Source organism: Penicillium samsonianum (genome assembly GCF_028829775.1).
Source record: "Penicillium samsonianum strain IBT 33392 chromosome Unknown utg000007l_segment0_segment0, whole genome shotgun sequence".
Classification (NCBI taxonomy): domain Eukaryota; kingdom Fungi; phylum Ascomycota; class Eurotiomycetes; order Eurotiales; family Aspergillaceae; genus Penicillium; species Penicillium samsonianum.
This window is the reverse complement of record NW_026643265.1, coordinates 3,177,132-3,194,574: the sequence shown is the minus strand read 5'-3', so window position 1 is coordinate 3,194,574 and position 17,443 is coordinate 3,177,132. Positions and strand designations below refer to the sequence as shown.

At 48.7% G+C, this 17,443-nt stretch overlaps 8 protein-coding genes across 8 annotated transcripts; 5 read left to right on the top strand and 3 right to left on the bottom strand.

The window, feature by feature from the left end:
- Positions 1–103: 103 nt before the first annotated feature.
- N7471_012090 (elongin A domain-containing protein) lies at positions 104–1,677 on the bottom strand (the record flags this gene model as incomplete). Its single annotated transcript, XM_057284809.1, has 4 exons — positions 104–255; positions 661–1,387; positions 1,483–1,559; positions 1,620–1,677. 4 exons carry the CDS (start codon positions 1,675–1,677, stop codon positions 104–106), a joined length of 1,014 nt encoding a protein of 337 aa, XP_057131075.1.
- Positions 1,678–2,822: 1,145 nt separating this feature from the next.
- N7471_012089 (putative tubulin-specific chaperone Rbl2) lies at positions 2,823–3,330 on the top strand (the record flags this gene model as incomplete). The annotated part of the gene is made up of 3 exons (XM_057284808.1): positions 2,823–2,990; positions 3,076–3,162; positions 3,229–3,330. 3 exons carry the CDS (start codon positions 2,823–2,825, stop codon positions 3,328–3,330), a joined length of 357 nt encoding a protein of 118 aa, XP_057131074.1.
- Positions 3,331–3,485: 155 nt separating this feature from the next.
- N7471_012088 (uncharacterized protein) lies at positions 3,486–4,572 on the bottom strand (the record flags this gene model as incomplete). The annotated part of the gene is made up of 2 exons (XM_057284807.1): positions 3,486–4,477; positions 4,536–4,572. The coding sequence occupies 2 exons, from the start codon at positions 4,570–4,572 to the stop codon at positions 3,486–3,488; spliced, it is 1,029 nt and encodes a 342-aa protein (XP_057131073.1).
- Positions 4,573–5,034: 462 nt separating this feature from the next.
- On the top strand, positions 5,035–6,198 carry N7471_012087 (uncharacterized protein; the record flags this gene model as incomplete). The annotated part of the gene is made up of 1 exon (XM_057284806.1): positions 5,035–6,198. One exon carries the CDS (start codon positions 5,035–5,037, stop codon positions 6,196–6,198), a length of 1,164 nt encoding a protein of 387 aa, XP_057131072.1.
- Positions 6,199–7,584: 1,386 nt separating this feature from the next.
- N7471_012086 (putative MFS transporter) lies at positions 7,585–9,453 on the top strand (the record flags this gene model as incomplete). The annotated part of the gene is made up of 3 exons (XM_057284805.1): positions 7,585–8,413; positions 8,468–8,723; positions 8,787–9,453. 3 exons carry the CDS (start codon positions 7,585–7,587, stop codon positions 9,451–9,453), a joined length of 1,752 nt encoding a protein of 583 aa, XP_057131071.1.
- A 540-nt stretch (positions 9,454–9,993) lies between these two features.
- Positions 9,994–12,343, top strand: N7471_012085 (putative C6 transcription factor; the record flags this gene model as incomplete). Its single annotated transcript, XM_057284804.1, has 4 exons — positions 9,994–10,113; positions 10,167–10,261; positions 10,311–11,010; positions 11,060–12,343. The coding sequence occupies 4 exons, from the start codon at positions 9,994–9,996 to the stop codon at positions 12,341–12,343; spliced, it is 2,199 nt and encodes a 732-aa protein (XP_057131070.1).
- Positions 12,344–12,683: 340 nt separating this feature from the next.
- On the bottom strand, positions 12,684–15,578 carry N7471_012084 (uncharacterized protein; the record flags this gene model as incomplete). The annotated part of the gene is made up of 6 exons (XM_057284803.1): positions 12,684–12,980; positions 13,036–13,236; positions 13,292–13,527; positions 13,582–14,004; positions 14,064–15,474; positions 15,500–15,578. Coding segments are annotated over 6 exons (2,616 nt in total), but the record flags the coding sequence as incomplete, so codon positions are not given.
- Positions 15,579–16,349: 771 nt separating this feature from the next.
- N7471_012083 (basic helix-loop-helix domain-containing protein) lies at positions 16,350–17,123 on the top strand (the record flags this gene model as incomplete). Its single annotated transcript, XM_057284802.1, has 1 exon — positions 16,350–17,123. The coding sequence occupies one exon, from the start codon at positions 16,350–16,352 to the stop codon at positions 17,121–17,123; it is 774 nt and encodes a 257-aa protein (XP_057131068.1).
- Positions 17,124–17,443: the final 320 nt, after the last annotated feature.

Sequence of the window (17,443 nt, the reverse complement as noted above, 5' to 3'; positions counted from 1 at the left end):
TGAATACAGTTTGGAACGAAGCACTGAGAGATGGTTGTAAAATACTACCTAGCCGAGCTGACTGAGTGTTGGACGCTATACCTGCGACGACCTTGAATAAAGTTCAGTCCACGACAAACTTGGAGATCTGACCAGCAGCCTCGGTTGCACTTTCCGGGACAGTCAAAGCTTGGGAAAGTTGAAGCATGCAGGTATCCATTTCCAGTTTTTTGTAGGTCCATGTCCCTCGCATTGGACAAACAGAGCCCATATCAACTTTACAGACAGAACAAGAGTTGTGGATAAGAATATATGTTTTTGGTAATTTGATGAAAATCTAACACGAAATGAATCGCAAGTGAGGTGAATCCCACCTCGGGTATCAGAACGAGCCCAAACTCCTTGCTCCAACTGAAAACATTGATGTAACCTATGTCCCACATAGGCAAGTATGTAGAACGCCTCCTTTCGGAGACCCAAAAATCACAAAAGGTCTGGTGATCCAAAGATCACGACAAGTGTCGCCGCTTTGCCGGCATGAAAATGCTCGGCGCTGGGCGTCGACGAATGACGCCCGGGCGGGGAAGAGGAGGCCCGGAGGAAGGCGGGCGGGGGGGGGGAGAGAAGAGGTAGGAGGGGCGGGGCGAGATGAAGAAGAAGAAGAGGAGGCTGTCTCTGCACCATGAGGGGGTGAGGTCGCACGGCGCTTCAGATTGGGCGCTGTGGCCACAGCAGGTGACTTCTTTACGCCAGACGCATCGCTGCTGGATGCGCCACGGGGTGAGGCAGCGGAGGCGGTGGAAGTAAGTGCGCGTAGTCGCGCCTCATTCTTGGCCAACATGGGGTGCTGGAGCGAGGGTGGGAGCATGCCAGGGCGCCGGCTGATGCGTGGAGGAAGTGGTTGCGGCTTTGATGCCGGCTGTGGTGCTGGCTGCTCGGCGGGACGGCGGTGTTCTTCGACCAAGCCGATCGGTGCGCGCTTGACTTGCGACGCACGGTTGTTGAGAGACTTGGTAGGCATCGTCAGCGCGGTGTTGCGCTTCTGTGGCTGGAAGATGCTGGGCTTCTTTTCAGCACCGCCAACCATCCTGCGATCATATGTAGCATGACGTTGTCGCACGGATGGTCGGGATCCGGCCATGCGCAAGCCCTTGCCCTCGGGGATGAGCTTGGGGGTGAGGAGTGCACGCTTGGCACTGATGCCGTCAATTGCCATCTTCATTCTCTCCGCATCGGCGTCAAGAGAACGTTGGACTTGGTCGAGGAGATCACAGTACACCCCGTACCAGTTGTTGGTACTATCCGGGAGGTGGTACTTTTCCCACTCGGGAATGTCCCGTTTAATGAGCTCAAGCCACAGTTCTTCGTCTTCTTCGGCGAGGTGGGGGGATGCAAGCTCCATGGCATGCTGCAAATTCAGAAAGAATAGTATTAGTAAATGAGTTTGAAACTGGAAATGAAGTGCAAGTGAAGCGACAGAAAGTGAGGTTTAGAACGACGTACCAGCTTTTCGGGGTTATGGATATTAAGCAAGATAGGACGGGCAAGTGAGTATGGCATGGCGCCCAGATCATCTAGGTCTGAAAATCACACAGTTAGTTTGGAATCATCCAAAATGAGGGAGTTCATTTTATCTGTACCTTTGACGAAGCGGATAGCCGTGGCTGTGGCCAGGTGAAGCAGTGATGGGGCCGGCATCTTGCTTATGACGGCAATAGTTCAAGCCGGATTGGATTGGGTACCATAAGATGTGCGACATAGGGTGAAAGCAAGTACGCGAGAGATAACAAAGCAAATGAGGCGCGAATCGCTTATAAAAGAACAAAGGACAGATAAAAAGATGCCAGATGCGACGCTATTCTCGTGGTTGTAGACGGTAGGAGGCTCGGCTTTAAATAAATGGAGGATCACGCGGTCGACGCTGATTGGCTGCCTGAGACTCTCTGGATTCAATGCTTTATTCGATGCTCTTTGCTCTAATGTCTCATATATATAGTTACGGAGTCTAGTTCAGATCTGATATTTGTAAGATTAGATATCTGCTCAAGTGAGGACTGATGACCTCCATTGTCAACATACTCGAGGATTTCAAGGTTCATCAATCTTTGCTGGGAATCAACCATAACGACGGGGGTTTTTGACTGAAAGTTGACGCTATCTCTTGTGAATCTCAAAATTAATATTGCCCCTAGGATTGTGTAATCGGCATATATATAGCAACCTTGGAAGTAATGCCAGCTGCTCTGGGATATCATCCAGAGGAACCCTTCATTTAACAATGTATACGACTTCTCCACATTAACAAAGTATTGGAAGCTCACTGAAATATTTACCATGTACTCTTTTGCTTCTTGAAGCAACTTTTTATATTCCAAAGGCTTCTTGCATTTATCTTGTAGTGTCTCGGATCCATCCTCCGTTCTCCGTCGTCTTTGGAACTTATAGATGGAAGCACGTGATACCCCCACATCAAACAACAAACAATGCAAACACCGTCTTGATAGCATCATCGAGTGGAGGGGCATATCAATGAACTTTTGAGAAATCGAAAATCGGCTCAGCTTATAACTAAATTCTGTTGTCAGATATAAAATTCACAGGTACGTCCTCTGTGGTCTTTGTTTCTGCCGTGATGCCCGTCTATATAGACAGTGCCTTGAACAATGGTACCAGCAATGCTAGTCGTAAAGCTATCATTCGGGCATTCTGAGTGCTGGATATAGACTTCCGATAGCGTTGATTACAACACACCCCTCTTGTCTTATGGTGCCTCTTCTGGCAATCTTATTCGAGACCCGCAGTCAAAGCCGCAGGCACATCTAACTCTCACACAGATAATCAAAATGGCACCCCGCTCGCAGCTAGAGATCATCACTTCCTCCGTGACCCGCCTGGTCAAGGAGGAAGCTTCTTATCACAAGGAGCTTCAGCAGCAGGCTGAGCGTATCAAGAAGCTGGAGGCTGATACCGCTGGTGGCGACGAGAACCGCGAGTATACCCTGAAGCAAGAGGTATGTGCCGTGTACAGGAGCTTTGCTCCTACCAAATCATCTCCGCCTATCTTTCTGAAACCTCTAATGCTGACACGAATGATAGCACATGTCTCTTGAAGAGACCAGGAAGGTCCTGCCTACATTGAAGGTGAAGATTGTGCAGACTGTTGCGAACCTGGAAGCTTTGATTGTGAGTGTAACTTCCTATTTCTACCACCTATCTGTATTCTTGGATTCCATTAACCAATTTTGATAGATTGAGGAAGGCAAGAAGGGATTGGACAGCAATGTTGAGCACATTACCGCTGCCAAAGAAGCTATTGCCCAAGCTAAGACCGCACAGCGCGAGATCTCGTGAAAGAGATGTCGATCGACATTACAACAAAGCTAAAAAAATACCCATAAGGTGGAAGATTCCATAATATCATTCAATAAATTGAAGCCATGCCCAACGCCAGACCATAAACCAGAACTCCTTGCTAGTGCTAGTAATGTACACGCCGAAATGCATCTTCAGGTAGTATCCATCTTCCCGCTGAAGTCATCAGGGAGTTCCTCTCCTTCCTCGAGTTCGGAATATTCACCATCACTAACCGCAGAGATTTCACCCTCATCAAGCATATTGGTGTCCTCCCGACTAGATCCTGCTCCATCGACCTGGGCAGTTGTGACTTGCCGCAAAGGCGACGCAGCACCGGCAGCCCCGGCCTTCTCAACCTGCAGAGCAGATGGCCGACCGGCCTCATCTTGGCCGTGCTGGGGAGGGGTCACGGCATCGGTTTCAGGACCAGGAGTGTTCCCGCTGCTAGCCTTGCCCTTGGATGTGACATCTCCCTCGTCGCCGTCTTCGCCCTCCTGCATGCCTTCTCGGCGCTCCACTTCCTCTTTCTCATCGCGGATCAGGCGACGAAGCTGCATCCCCTCGTCCACAATACGACCGAACTGCTCGCGTCGCTCAGCCCAGGTCATGGCGTAATCCTTGCTTTCCTTCTCGAGATCCGCAATCTCCAGTCGCAATTTCTGAAGGTTCGCTGACTGGTCTTCGCGCGGCTTGAGTAGGCGGTTGCTTGTGATTTTGTCTGTCAATTCATCGTAGGTCTTTCGCAAAGAGAGAAGTCGCTGTGCCTCTACAAGTTGACTGCGTAGATCGGCCGTGCTGTCCCGTACAGACTGCATTGTAGACAGAATCTGAACTCGCTCGGAGGCATATCGCTGGCGTTCTTGCTCGTTGCTGGTAAGTAGAAACTGGACGCGCGCAATGCTTCCCTCGAATGCGGCAAAGTCAAGTGAGACATCCTCGCGGAAGTGGCGCCATTCTTCGAGCCTTTTCTGTTTCTCGGCTTCTGTTGCGGTCGCATCGGAGTCGGCGTCAGTTTCTTCGGGGGGAGGGGTGAGAGGGAGCGTGGATTGCGAGACAATGAGGGATTCGGGGTTCAATAGTCGTTTTGAAATTCGCTTGAATGGTTTTTCTTCGACGTTGAGGAGACGCGACTTGTGGAGCGCATCTGTACGAGTTGGGGCGTTAACATTGACCTGGGAGGACAGAGCTGGAGTGGACTCGACCTTCTTCTGGCTGGCCAAGCAGCCCGTAAGAAGCCATTTTGTTTATCTGATGATAATGAATTCAATCCCAAAGGCCAATAGCGCAGGGTTGATTGAAATTGTTCGCGACTTCAAGGTGATCGAAGTGGGGAGGAATATGAAAAGTGAAGCCGAGCGGTCTGGCACTTGGAACTCCGCCTTAGCCTTATTGACCTCCAGGGCTTAATGGCTATTCTTCAACATTCAGCTGTGCTGCCTAACGAGAGTAATCGACTTTCGTTTACACAATTAATTATAGCCTCCGAGGATTTCTGGCTAAAGACCAATTCAAAACTACCCAGAATCGCTCGCGTGCTTGCTTAAGGACCTCGCTGTACTCCGCAATCCAAAGCTGTCCGCAAGCACGGCCTGGTGAAGCCACAACTAGAGGCCCGATGGACTTTGTCGCACAAGACTCTGTGACTGCTGTCCTAGCTGCTAACTTCTTTCTGTCCTCTGTACTTGCCTCAGTCTGATCACTATGACGGAGATGTACTCCGGCCTCCATGTGGGCCAGCGGTTTTGCTCTCTGGAAGAGTTCAAAACAGTGGTGCGGAGTATATCAGTCAGGCAACACTGGGAGCTTCGTGTGGCCCGGAGCAACAAGAAGAGCGTGGTTATCGGATGTCGATCATCGGCAAATTGCTTCTTTCGGGTGGTCTGTCGCTCAAACAAAAATGCGACCTACATTACCAGTCTTCAAGACAGCCATAGTTGCCGCCAGAGCGCAAATTCTCCTGCGGCCACACCCGCTCGCTCTGAAGCTTCCCATGTGCGCTTTCTGCTGAGTGAGATCCCGAAGCTTTTCGATATGAAGTCGAAAATACGGGCCCAGGAGGTCGTGGATGCCGTGAAACGCTACCATGGGTATGACATATCTATGCGCCAGGCACAGAGAGCGCTTACCAAACTTCAACCACGACATGCTGAGGGCCAGGATGAGCATGGGCTGGATATCGACATGAGTGCAGAAGAACAGCCGTCGCCTGAGCAATCCCCCGACTCACAAGGAGAAGGGACACATGCATATGGGGAGATATCCGAGAATCGCTGGCTTCCAGAGCATCTTCAATCATCACTGATCGATGATGATAACTTGTCTCCAAACGAAACCTCAAACAACCACGTACCTGCTCCGCCATCTAGTTCCCAAGCCCTGCCACCTCCACAGGTGCAACACGTGCCGATCCCCATATCAAACCAACCGTCTTTCAATCACAACCCACATCCAATGACTATGCCACAATCAGGAGTCGAATACCAAACAGTTGCTTCTTTACCAGTAGGAGTGGTTGGACCTCCGAAAGACTACCCTGAGCGCAGTGATCACGATGCCGTGCCCCAGATGGTTCTTACCAATTTCAAGATTGAGTTCACCTGTACAACCTGTGGGTCACTGAATCAGAGCTTTTTCCCGAACCAGGGCAATGTCACCGGTGCCAACTATATGACCCATCATGCTGTACCGAATCCTGGCAATGTCCCAAGACACACCGGGCCTACTCCCCAGAATGGTGTTGGTAGCAGTAGCAATGCAGTCGGCGAAAACCCTGCTTACGATATTAATGCATCCAACACACCTAACATCCAGAACGCCTGGCCTGGTGGTGGCCTAGGAGTTCAAATTGGACCGGCACATACCTAACATATCATGTCAAGAGGATGATGTCGACCACCATGTTATTGCGATCAGAATATATGACTGTGCAAACTCGTGCTTGCACATTGTAACCCAAGCCAACACGAGCACCAGCTGACTTTATGCCTTATTATGCATGACAATGTATGGCATTCGATGCCTGACCGTCCCGGCTTTTGACTTTCTATGCGTTCTATGAGATGTCATGATTATAATTTGGATGCCCAATCCAGATCACGGTGACAACATCTAACTCAAGTCTAAGAGGGCTAGTTCAATGAGTATTTTCTGGGATCTTTGTTTTGATTTTGACCGCGAGAACTCTATATAGGTTCATTTTATGTAGGGGAAGTAACGTTTGAGATGACCTGGGACTGGATATTATCAGGGCTAATATTGTTATGAAGTCGACGAGCTATGCTGGTTAATCTTGTTTTGATACCACTTTTGTTGATGGGATTGGAAAGGATTCCTATCTACTTAGTTCTGATACCACCACCTCATCTACTACCACATAATGTTATACCCTTGCATTTGATCAAGTATGTTGTTCCCCAAAACCGGCTTCTTATGGAAGCTATACCAGCCCAGAAGCTTGCCTTAGTCACAAGTGCCTCTGTTATCGAGTCGCAAAGAGTTCAGCATAGGCGACGGTGTGGCAGCACTAAGTACATATGCATCTGTGCCTAGGAGATATGGCTTCAAATAGTAGCAGCGCAATTGGCCAAAGTGACCGCACAATCAGGATCAACCTGCAGAACTACAGGGGGGACATGAGTTACTTCGGAGAAGTATCCGGAGATAAAAGGTTCTAAATTTCCCAATTCGGCATCTCGTACCATTACTCAGCCATCGGAGGTCCGATCGGCTATCCGATACTGCGGATCCACAGCAGACTCTGCTCTTCGCCAACCGCACCGAAAAGATGACGCGGAATTGAGCCGACAGTGTCTGGATCGCAATCCATCGGCGCGATATTGGGCTATAATGCAAACCAGGCACACAAGTACTCACCTGCGTCGGACATGGATCCGATATGACACCGGCCAGCGGCGCTCAAGCTCCAATCGACATCCAGCGCTCAGTTGCCGATGGATCGAAAGGCACTAAAACCCTGCCAGGGAAAAACTTTTCTTATCAATTGAATGACTCTTATATGAACAAATTTGCCGTGGGATTAGTCTGTTCCTTTAAATAACATCGGGACCCTCCTCATTCCATACAATTGTGCTTTGGATAGTATCACGCCAAGCATTCACTCCCAACCTTAATATACTTCGTGTTGCAAGATTTTCTACGCCACAAGGCACACATGGCCTTTTACGAAACATCTTGAACAATCTAGGGAGAATTACCACTTTGAGCAAGCTTCGCGCCGCCACATCTGCAGCCATGAATCGACAACGAGAGGCCGAAAAGGCCCTTCACGACCAAACAAATATTCTTCCCTTCGCACAACTCATGGTTGTCTTCACAGGTCTGGCAATTTCCTTGCTGATTTGCATGGTGGATCAGAATGGTATTAGTGTCACCCTACCAACGATCTCACGCGAACTGGGTGCTCAGAATACCATCTCCTGGGCTGGAACCTCATCGTTAATTGCAAACACCATGTTCACGGTGCTGTACGGCCGACTGTCAGATATCTTTGGCCGGAAAATCATGTACATCTCCGCATTGGTCTTGCTATGTATTGCAGACCTACTCTGTGGCTTGTCCCAGAACCCGGCTATGTTTTATGTTTTCCGAGGCTTGGCTGGTGTCGCTGGTGGAGGTGTTACATCTTTGACGATGATCATTGTCTCCGATATCGTGACCTTGGAAAAGCGAGGCAAGTACCAGGGTATTCTGGGTGCATCTCTGGGTATTGGTAATATCATTGGACCATTTCTGGGTGCTGCATTCATCATGCGTTCGACGTGGCGCGGTTTCTTCTGGTTGATTTCCCCATTGGCCGCTTGCTCTGCAGTTGTTGGATACTTCCTCATTCCGAATAATGCACGCAAAGATAGTTTCCGGGAAAACATTGGCCGTATCGACTGGTTCGGGCTGCTTGCATCGTCCATTGGTATCATTTTCCTCTTGATTCCTATCTCGGGAGGTGGATCATATTTCCCCTGGGATTCACCGATGGTCATTAGTATGCTCGTTATCGGAGGTTGTGCAATCGTTGCATTTTTGCTCATTGAATGGAAAGTGGCTACACTCCCGATGCTACCAGGTATTGTTTTGATCCCCCATAGTGGTAGAAGGACATTTAGTTGACATAAAACAGTGGTCTTCTTCAAAAACAAGGTTGTCTCTGCAATCTTCTTGCAGAGCTTTCTGTATGGTGCAGTTTACCAGGCAAGCCTTTACTACCTGCCATTGTACTACCAGAATGCCCGTGGCTGGTCGCCAATTGCCTCTGCGGCTATGACATGTCCTATGGTTGCGGCCCAGTCAACTTTCTCAATCGCATCTGGATTGTACATCTCACGAGTAAAGCGCTATGGCGAAATCATTTGGATTGGATTTGGCTTGTGGACCTTGTACGTTGATCGATGTCTAAGCCCTGTTACTTTGATCCCATACTAACAGTATCATTCTAATAGGGGGTCGGGCCTCATGTTATTATTCGGTACCCACACCCATCCAGCCGTTATTGCAGTCATTGTGGCAGTCATGGGCGCCGGAATTGGCTTCACATTCCAGCCCACTCTCGTGGCCCTGCAAGCCCATTGTACCAAGTCCCAAAGAGCAGTCGTGATTGCAAACCGTAACTTCTTCCGCTGCATTGGTGGTTCATGTGGTCTCGCCATCTCTGCAGCAATTCTGCAGGCTACTCTTCGCTCTAATCTACCAACCAAGTTCGCTTACCTGGCAGAGTCTTCGTACTCACTTCCTTCAAGAGCGAACCTTAGTGCAACTGAGTGGGCTTCAATTCTGCTTTCTTACAGCAAGGCCTCCCACGCAGTATTTGTTCTGCAGGTCCCCCTCATCGGTGTTTGTTTCCTGGCATGTATGTTCGTGCGTGACAGAGGCCTGGAGCGACCAAAGGGACCGGAAGAGATTGAAGAGGAAAAGAGGAAAGCCCAAGAAGAGAGAGATGCCGAGGCGGCTACTTCTGAGCACCCCGAGGAGTCCGCCGATTATCAGACATACGACCAGGTCGAGAAGCGTCATTCTGTGTCGACATTCGCCGAATCATCGATGCCGCCTTCTCGGGCCGAACCTAATACAGAGGGACATCGGGAGAAGGAGCAGTACCGAGGCATGTAGAGGCTTGAGAACGATGACGGGCTGTTCAATTTGCTTTCGACTTGGCTAAATCTGCATTTGCTTTTGTTGCATGGGCGGCGTGTGATACCAAAAAGTTTATACAGTTTGCGATAGACTAATTTAATATAAACACTACTTGGCGCTTAAGATTGTCCGAGATACCAAGTCTTCTCAATGGAAATTGTATCTCAATATTGCTTGCTATCTGGTAGACTAGAAGCTGTTCGTCACTTTCCAAGCTCTGCATTTATGGAGAGCTAGCTCCATGAACTTTTGATTTCTCTGACCTTTGAAATATATATTTTTTGAAATATCTCTTTCACCACAAGTATCCGAACCGTAGAAAAGAATAAAGCAAAGTATTCAAATGTATATCCTGGATGCCTCGTAAACTATAGGCTGCGTTAGTGTTAGTAGATGTCTTGTCTTGGCATTCCGATCCAACCGCATCTCCGACCTCTTTTAATCTCACCTTGCAATGGCACTTCACCAGCGTCTTGATGTTTCAAATTGAGGCTGATATTTCCCAGAAAATTCGATATGTATGCGTTCGGGCAGAGCCCCGAGTCATCAAGGCAGACAAGTCCCGCATCACGAGATCATAACCCGCGGAAACGCGGGAGGACCGCATGCACTCGCTGCAAGACACGGAAGCAGAAGGTGAGCTCTAGTCAGTAATATAGTTACAAATATCTCGACTAACGGGTTTCCAGTGCGATAATGAACATCCGACTTGTTCCAACTGCCTGAAGGCGGGGGTCTCGTGCGACAAGTCCAGCGTCCGAGAGGACAAAGACCGTCAGAATGAGTAAGGTCCAATCTATGGAGTAGGCGGAAAATACTGATTTGGATGTTAGTTACACACGCGGCTTAGAGGAGCGTGTGGTGTTCCTTGAGCGTAAACTTGTTGAGTCTGATCGATCATCAGACCAGAATGCTGCCGCCACAAATACTGCGTCTTCGTTGTTCTCCCCACAAGGTGGCCACACAACGCCGCACACAACTACCTCGGGATTTGACAATAATCCCGTCGGAGAGATTGTGGGCCTTCTTGCGCTGAACGCCTCCGAGGCACCTGCATACGTAGGATCCAGTTCTGGTCTTTCTCTTGCTGCCGACCTGGGAGAGATGGTCCAAACGAGTGTATGGAACCAATTCATCTCAAGAATGCAGCAGAAAACCAGTACCACCGCCTCTAATAATCCTCGAAATACGGCAGGCAAAGCACACGGGCCCTCGGAGCAGCCCAGCGCCACTCAAATTCGAGATCGGGCAACGAGAATGGAAGATCTCTTGCCAGCGAATGTTGAGCCTCCAACTGATGAGATGGGGGCAAGAATACTCGAGACATATTTCACCCGACTTCATTCTCGATATCCATTTCTTAACCGGACACAAGTATGGCAGATCCATGCAGATCGATGGCGCTTAGCTAAGATCAAGCGTGAGGATCTGACTCGGTCTGATCGATTTGCTATCTTCAAACTCAACCTGGTCTATGCAATCGGCGCAACAATGCTTCGGCTGAGTGAGAAATATGCGTACACGACTCCTGAGGTAATCATATTATCTAAACGTTAGACCGGCCGACACTTACAAGTTTTAGCGATTCTATACTGCCGCATTGCAGCATGTCCCGACAATGTGTGAAGCGCGATCCATTGACAATATCGAGGCCATGGTTCTTCTTGTCGTATATCATCTCCGAACTGCATCCAGTCATGGCATGTGGTACATGATTGGACTTGCTATGCGCACTGCTATCGATCTAGGTCTTCACCGAAAAGCAAATGAAAGCAACATGGATCCATTTACCACTCAGATGCGACGAAGACTATTTTGGACTGTATACTATTTGGAGCGAGTGGTATCGATGTCTCTCGGCCGCCCATTCAGTATATCCGATCGTCACATTGATCTTGACCTCCCACTAGAAGTGGACGACGACATTGAAGATCCAACACTACTCACAGCACCCTTAGATCCAAACAAAACCACAACCTTGACATTCGCAATTTACCTCTTCAAACTTCGTCGCATCGACTCTCGCATCCAACATAAAATCTACCGCGCCGACCGCCCCCTATCTTCTCTCCGACCAAAAATGGACCCTCTATACCTTGAACTGGAACAGTGGAAAGAATCCGCCCTATTACGATTCAGCGGCCCAGATCTCGACTACCCAATGTTGCACTTCAACCGAGCAGTCCGACTACTAATCCAGCCCTTCCTTCCCCTCCTCCCAATCACAGACCCATACTACCAAATCTGCATCCTGGCCGCAGGAAACATATGCCAGTCCCACAAACGCCTCCACCAAACCCTGGAATACGGCCACTCCTTCCTAGCCGTGCAAACAGTCTTCATGGCCGGAATCACCCTCCTCTACGCGCTATGGACACACACAGACCAAGTCTGGTCCGTCCGCATGAGCAACGACATCCGCGCTTGCTCAACAGTTCTCTTCGTAATGGGCGAGCGCGCAGCATGGGTCAAGAAATACCGTGACGCCTTCGAGCTGCTAGTCAACGCCGCCATGGAGAAACTGCAGGGCAACGAGACTGCCCGTAACGCCGGAATGGCTGAGCTGATGACAGCCCAGTATGGCGTTAATTGGAATTCTACGACTGCTCCCGGCATGTCCGGTAGTGATAAGTTTCCCCCCGTCAATCCGACGGGGTTGGCTCCTGATACTGCGGGTGCTACGTTTCAGACGCAGGGTTGTCCGGATGATGATTCTGAGCATGCGGTTAGGATGGCGTTGCAGCTGGCGCCATGGATTGATCAGGATGAAAGTGATCCTTTATGGGTGCCGGACTTTGAGACTTTGGAGAATCTGTCTGGGACTTTTTGGAGTCATGGTGATACGAGGCTTTTTGATCCTATGTGATGTGATGTCTTTTGGAAGTATTTGTTGCACATACATGCGAGAGATGGAAGATGATACCCTTTTATTGCGATATAATATGACAGATCGCATTTTCTGAGGTTTACTCATCATGGGAGTTTTCCCGTGGTTGTTTCGCAGGTTTTTGAAAGAGAAGCCATAAGAGTCGGTAAAATGCGAGCCTTTTCTACCCCCGATAAGGCAACTTGGCTGTTGTTTTCAACATACTGGAAATATATTCGGTAGACTTGCCAAGCTTAGTTTCATGCTTGCTCGGTGATGCGTTGACCTTTTGGATAGTAGTCGACTGGAATCAGTCTGGTCCAATGGCCCGTGTTAAATATTTTAAAGAAAAATTCGCATCTATGATATGTTCAAGGGGGTATATCCGTAAACCAGCCTGCAAGATCAGGCAAATCAAATCTTCCAAGGAACCCAAACTCTTCCTGACCCAGTCCCATCTCATCCCAAGTTGTAAAAGGATTGAAATCCATGTTATTGGGTTCTTGACGGATGCTGTGTTCGTCTGATATCGGCTCGGTAGGCTGTGACGACAAATCGGGTCGGTTCAGTTGTTGATCACCCCTTTGGTGCAGCTGAGTAGAAACCAACGACGAGGCTTCACCAGGCCGGCAAGTAGCTATATGAGAATTAGCATAACCCAATGAAAAAAAATCCATTAACAAACAACGAACCTGAGTAGTTTTGCATAATATGTTGGTGTGTCACTTGCAAGAACTGCAACGAGTTGCGGGCGGATACACTGAACATAGCCATAAAACCTAAGATCTCTTCGCACTTGCGCCGGCTCTCATCCACGATTTGCGAATCAACCTGCTCCCGGATTGAATGGCAGGAGTATGACATTATAAGGATGAACCCTGCAGTTGATGTGTCTAGTACGTGTTAGTTGATGAGCATGAATAACAATGAGCGGGATTGATCACGAACAGAATCCATTGTACCACCATGCATCAGTTACATTTGTTCGATATGTCTCATGAACAAGTGAGACCAGGTCTATGGCTGCCATGACGCAGGAGGCGGCACATTTTGAAAATACCGAAGAGTAGATTATGTTTTTCTCGCTGGGTTGGATATCGGAACGGCGTGATGAGCCTGCTCGCTCATCGGAGCAGAGTTGAGTAAACATAGGGCGATATAACAGGAGGCGAAGGTGGATGAATCTATTTTTTCTTTGGTTAGAAATTGTAACTCAAAAGCCCAAAGAGAGAAGCTACCTCGCACGCAACACATTCTGCTGGCGTTTGAAGATCGACGCATTGACATTGTCTGAGCGATGCAGCGATGGTTCATCTGTCCAATTCAAGGGCTGGGGCACGCTAGTCTCATAGGCAGCAAGTTTATCGTCGAGCTCCATCAACACATCCAGGCTGCAAAGCTTGGAGCTTCGCAGCAAAGTGGTGCGAGTGCTATTCGATCGACTCTGCCAAGCGTTATAGACCTCGGATAGAATAGACTCGAGAATTTTGTATAATTCAATGGTTGAAACATAGAACGTCATATATCCCAACTTATGATCACAGGATTGTCCACTAAGCTCACAAGGATCAGCTTCTTGGGAGTCCGTTCCCATTACAGGCAGAGGCAGTGGTGAGATATGAGAGGTCATACTCGGTCTTCCATGTGTCATGCTCACAATCCTATTTTCCTCCGTTAGCTGTTTCTTGAAAAAATAATCTAGAAAAACGATTGCACCAACATGTCCATAATGACGCAGCTATGCCAGGTACGCCGCCGTATTTCTGTCTCCAGAGGCTTGTTCGAGGCGTGTGTGGTTGTCTCGTGTAACCCGAGTCCTTGACCAGCTCGACACGCCAGTCCAATTGCATTCCAGCACCGATTCGGATAAGGGGTACTTTGAAGAAGAAGTGAAACAATCAGAAGTGTTTGGACCACGCCAATAGTGCCTATGTCTAGAAGATCAAGATTCACAAATCGCTTTGCGCGAAGGAAAAATGAATAAACCGCAGTCTCACGGTCCGTAGGCGGGATATTAGAGAAATAGCAGCCAATGGCAAATATAGAATTGAGTGCGCAATGGAAGACAATTGAATTAGGACCGCAATCAAATGCGCCTCCGAGTCCGATATTGAGCTGTGGTAACTCGGGCTTGGGTGCTTTATCCGATCCCCAGAGATTTTCATACGCTTGCTCAAAACTAGGGCGATGGAAAAATGGGAATAGACAATGTACCCTGTCCCAATAACACTCAAGAAGATGGTCTGCCAGAGATCGAGGAGGTAAGGAGAAGTCGTCGAACCGAAGATCTACCGAGGGATGGCCAATATCTCGCCAAATCCCCGTATCAGAGTCCTGGAGTCTTGATGGCTCACTCTTGCTGTCTCGCAAAGCTGACATATATGACTGCAAAGGCATAGACTCTCCTGCAAGACGCATGAAAGAGGCCACTGAAGAGTTCCCGTAGTATTGCTGCTCCTGTGGAGAGTCTGTGCTTGGGTCATCTCCTGCGACAGATATTGCACCCATGGCGGTGACATTACCGTTGGAGTTGAGAGATGGTGGGGGATAGATACTGCCTGCTCGTGGGTGGGCAGACTCAGGAGACAGATGTGCCGTATGTGGAGATCTATAGCGCTCAGCTTCCGATCGATCCCTACGCACTGGAAACCTTGGCGGTTGAAAAGTGGGTGTCGAAGACAGAGGACTTGGTCCAGATGGCACAGGGGTGGAGCCCAGTCCTAGTAACCCTTCTGCAGCAACAGATGTCCTAGATTCTGCGTCCAGAGGGTCCAAATCCATATCTTCACCCATGTGACTTTGACTTTCAGATGCCCTGTAGTCTCCATTTTGTGATGGCCCAGGCGGGACGGCAACCCCGCCTTTTGCACATATCTCTTCAAGCTCTCGAATACGATTATGGAGAATCTTTAGGTATTCATCGTTGCTGGCTGACCTCGCATTGTCCAGCTTGTATACACATTGGTCAACGGTATACGAGCGTCGAGCGCATGGGCCACAAATTGGCTTTATACCATCGCATCTGACCTTTTTATCTCGGCACGACTCACAGGCCAAGGCAATCTTGCGACGCCGCGGCTCTCGTTTAGTAATTCCCCCTTTGGGAGGCATCTGTTTGGCAGCGCTTGGTCCTATAAGCCACAGCTAAGGGTATACGCGACCCACAGTATTGCTGCAGCACAATTTTATTGGTGATCCGGAGTGTGACCGAAAGAAAGGGCGCATGCTGCAGGAACTGCAGTACTGGCGAAAGGGGAAAGTGGAACAACCCCGGGACCGTTGTGTCCGGAATGTACCCGGAGACATCGTCACGTGCTAATCCATACCCCCCGCAGAATCAGAAAATAAAAAGAAACCTTGAAATGGAGAAAACTGTTCTTGTTTTGTCTTAAGATCTAAGCTAATGAACCTTGAATTGCTATAATTGGGTGCCTGGGTCCGATTTGTTAGATCGACATCATACGTGGAGCCCCCCGGGGCCGGGATGCACCCGGTGTGTTTCTACAGGCGTTAAGAGAGGAATACTTGATCAAAAAAAACCAACTACTCCGCAAATACTACAGTACTACGGGGTAGAGCTATGCGTACACAGATAAAAGGGTATAGAGAGAAATTCAATTTGCCGAATTAGCCAATCATTCCATTGCGGATGAACGTCGCGCTTCCCTTGCGGATGCGGAGGCTGCGGATCCGCAAATACTATACCGGGTGCATTCCGGAGTTGACGTAGGGAACCCTGCTGCCTCATTAACGAGACTTGCTTCAAATATTAGGAGAAAGCTAATCCCCTTCATTTCCTCCTTTTATCCAAAATCCAAAACCAAGTGCTGTTACATATCGTTGTTGTCGTGCCACCTCGAAGCCTGATATCAGAATACCAAAGCCAGACTCACCAACATCTAAAACCCAAAGTACAATTTCGGCTGCATACCACCTGGTACCTGAATATCTTTTACAAGTCCAAGAAACCAGCCTAATATCAATTGAATATTTGCCACAACCCCAAATGGAAAACGACAATCATACGCTTCCAATGGACTATAGTATCCTTTCACAACACTGTCCCTGGCAAGCCGACAAACCACAACAAATCTCCCGAAACACATGGCCCACTGAAGAAGGTCTCCAATGGGGTTCAGATCCCAGCTTCTGCTATCACGGCTACTCTAGTCCCATTGGCACCTGGACAGAGGAGAGGCTCGTGCAGAACCTGATGCGGAACATGGCCAGTTTCTGTGCCTCCATGGACATTGGCTTCAATGCTCCCGAAACTATACACGAGCCACCTCAGAAGCCTATACTGGATCCATCCGAGCTGAACGGATTCACACTTCCCATGTTCCAGCCCTCAATGGTCCCACAAAATGAAAGATTCTCCCAAACGCCCTCCTCGCCATCGTCATCGTCATCCTCATCGAGCCAAGGTCAAGTGCTCTCTTCGGATAATAATGAATGCACACAACGGGCAAGCTGCGTCAAAGCAAGGACTAAGTCTGGGCAAAAGAAGAGAAAGTGTGTGCAAAGGCCAGGACAAAAATTGTGTCATTGCCGATCGGAAAAGAAGAGGAGGGAGCTCATTGGAGACCGATATAAAGAACTCTGTCGCATTGTGCCAGGCCTTGAGAAGCAGTCATACACAAGGAAATATGTTCTCGAGGGGGCCGCACTATGGATTCAAAGTTTGGTCCAGGGCAACGATGAACTTCATCAACAACTAGCGGAGTTGAAGGAACAGGAAAGGTTGAATCAGTTGCGGTTATTTCCTATTGAGGAAGAATAAAAGTCGCCCTGCTAGTTCGAGCACTTTTTTGTATCTATAACATATCACCAAGGCATGTAATCTACAATGATAATACCATACCCACGCATGTTGACTACTTAATACCTCACGGAAGCGAACACTAATATCGACAGAGCCACCTTGTAGGGGGATGACGCCCAACACAATATTTTGGAGATAGCAAAGAGTTATGGCAGCATCGCAGATTTAACATATGAATATTAACTATAGAAGGACATCAAGCATGATAGATTGTGTCTGGCTAGGAAGGAATGGTGAAAGGAGTGAGAGATGTATCTATCTAGAGATAGCGTACTACA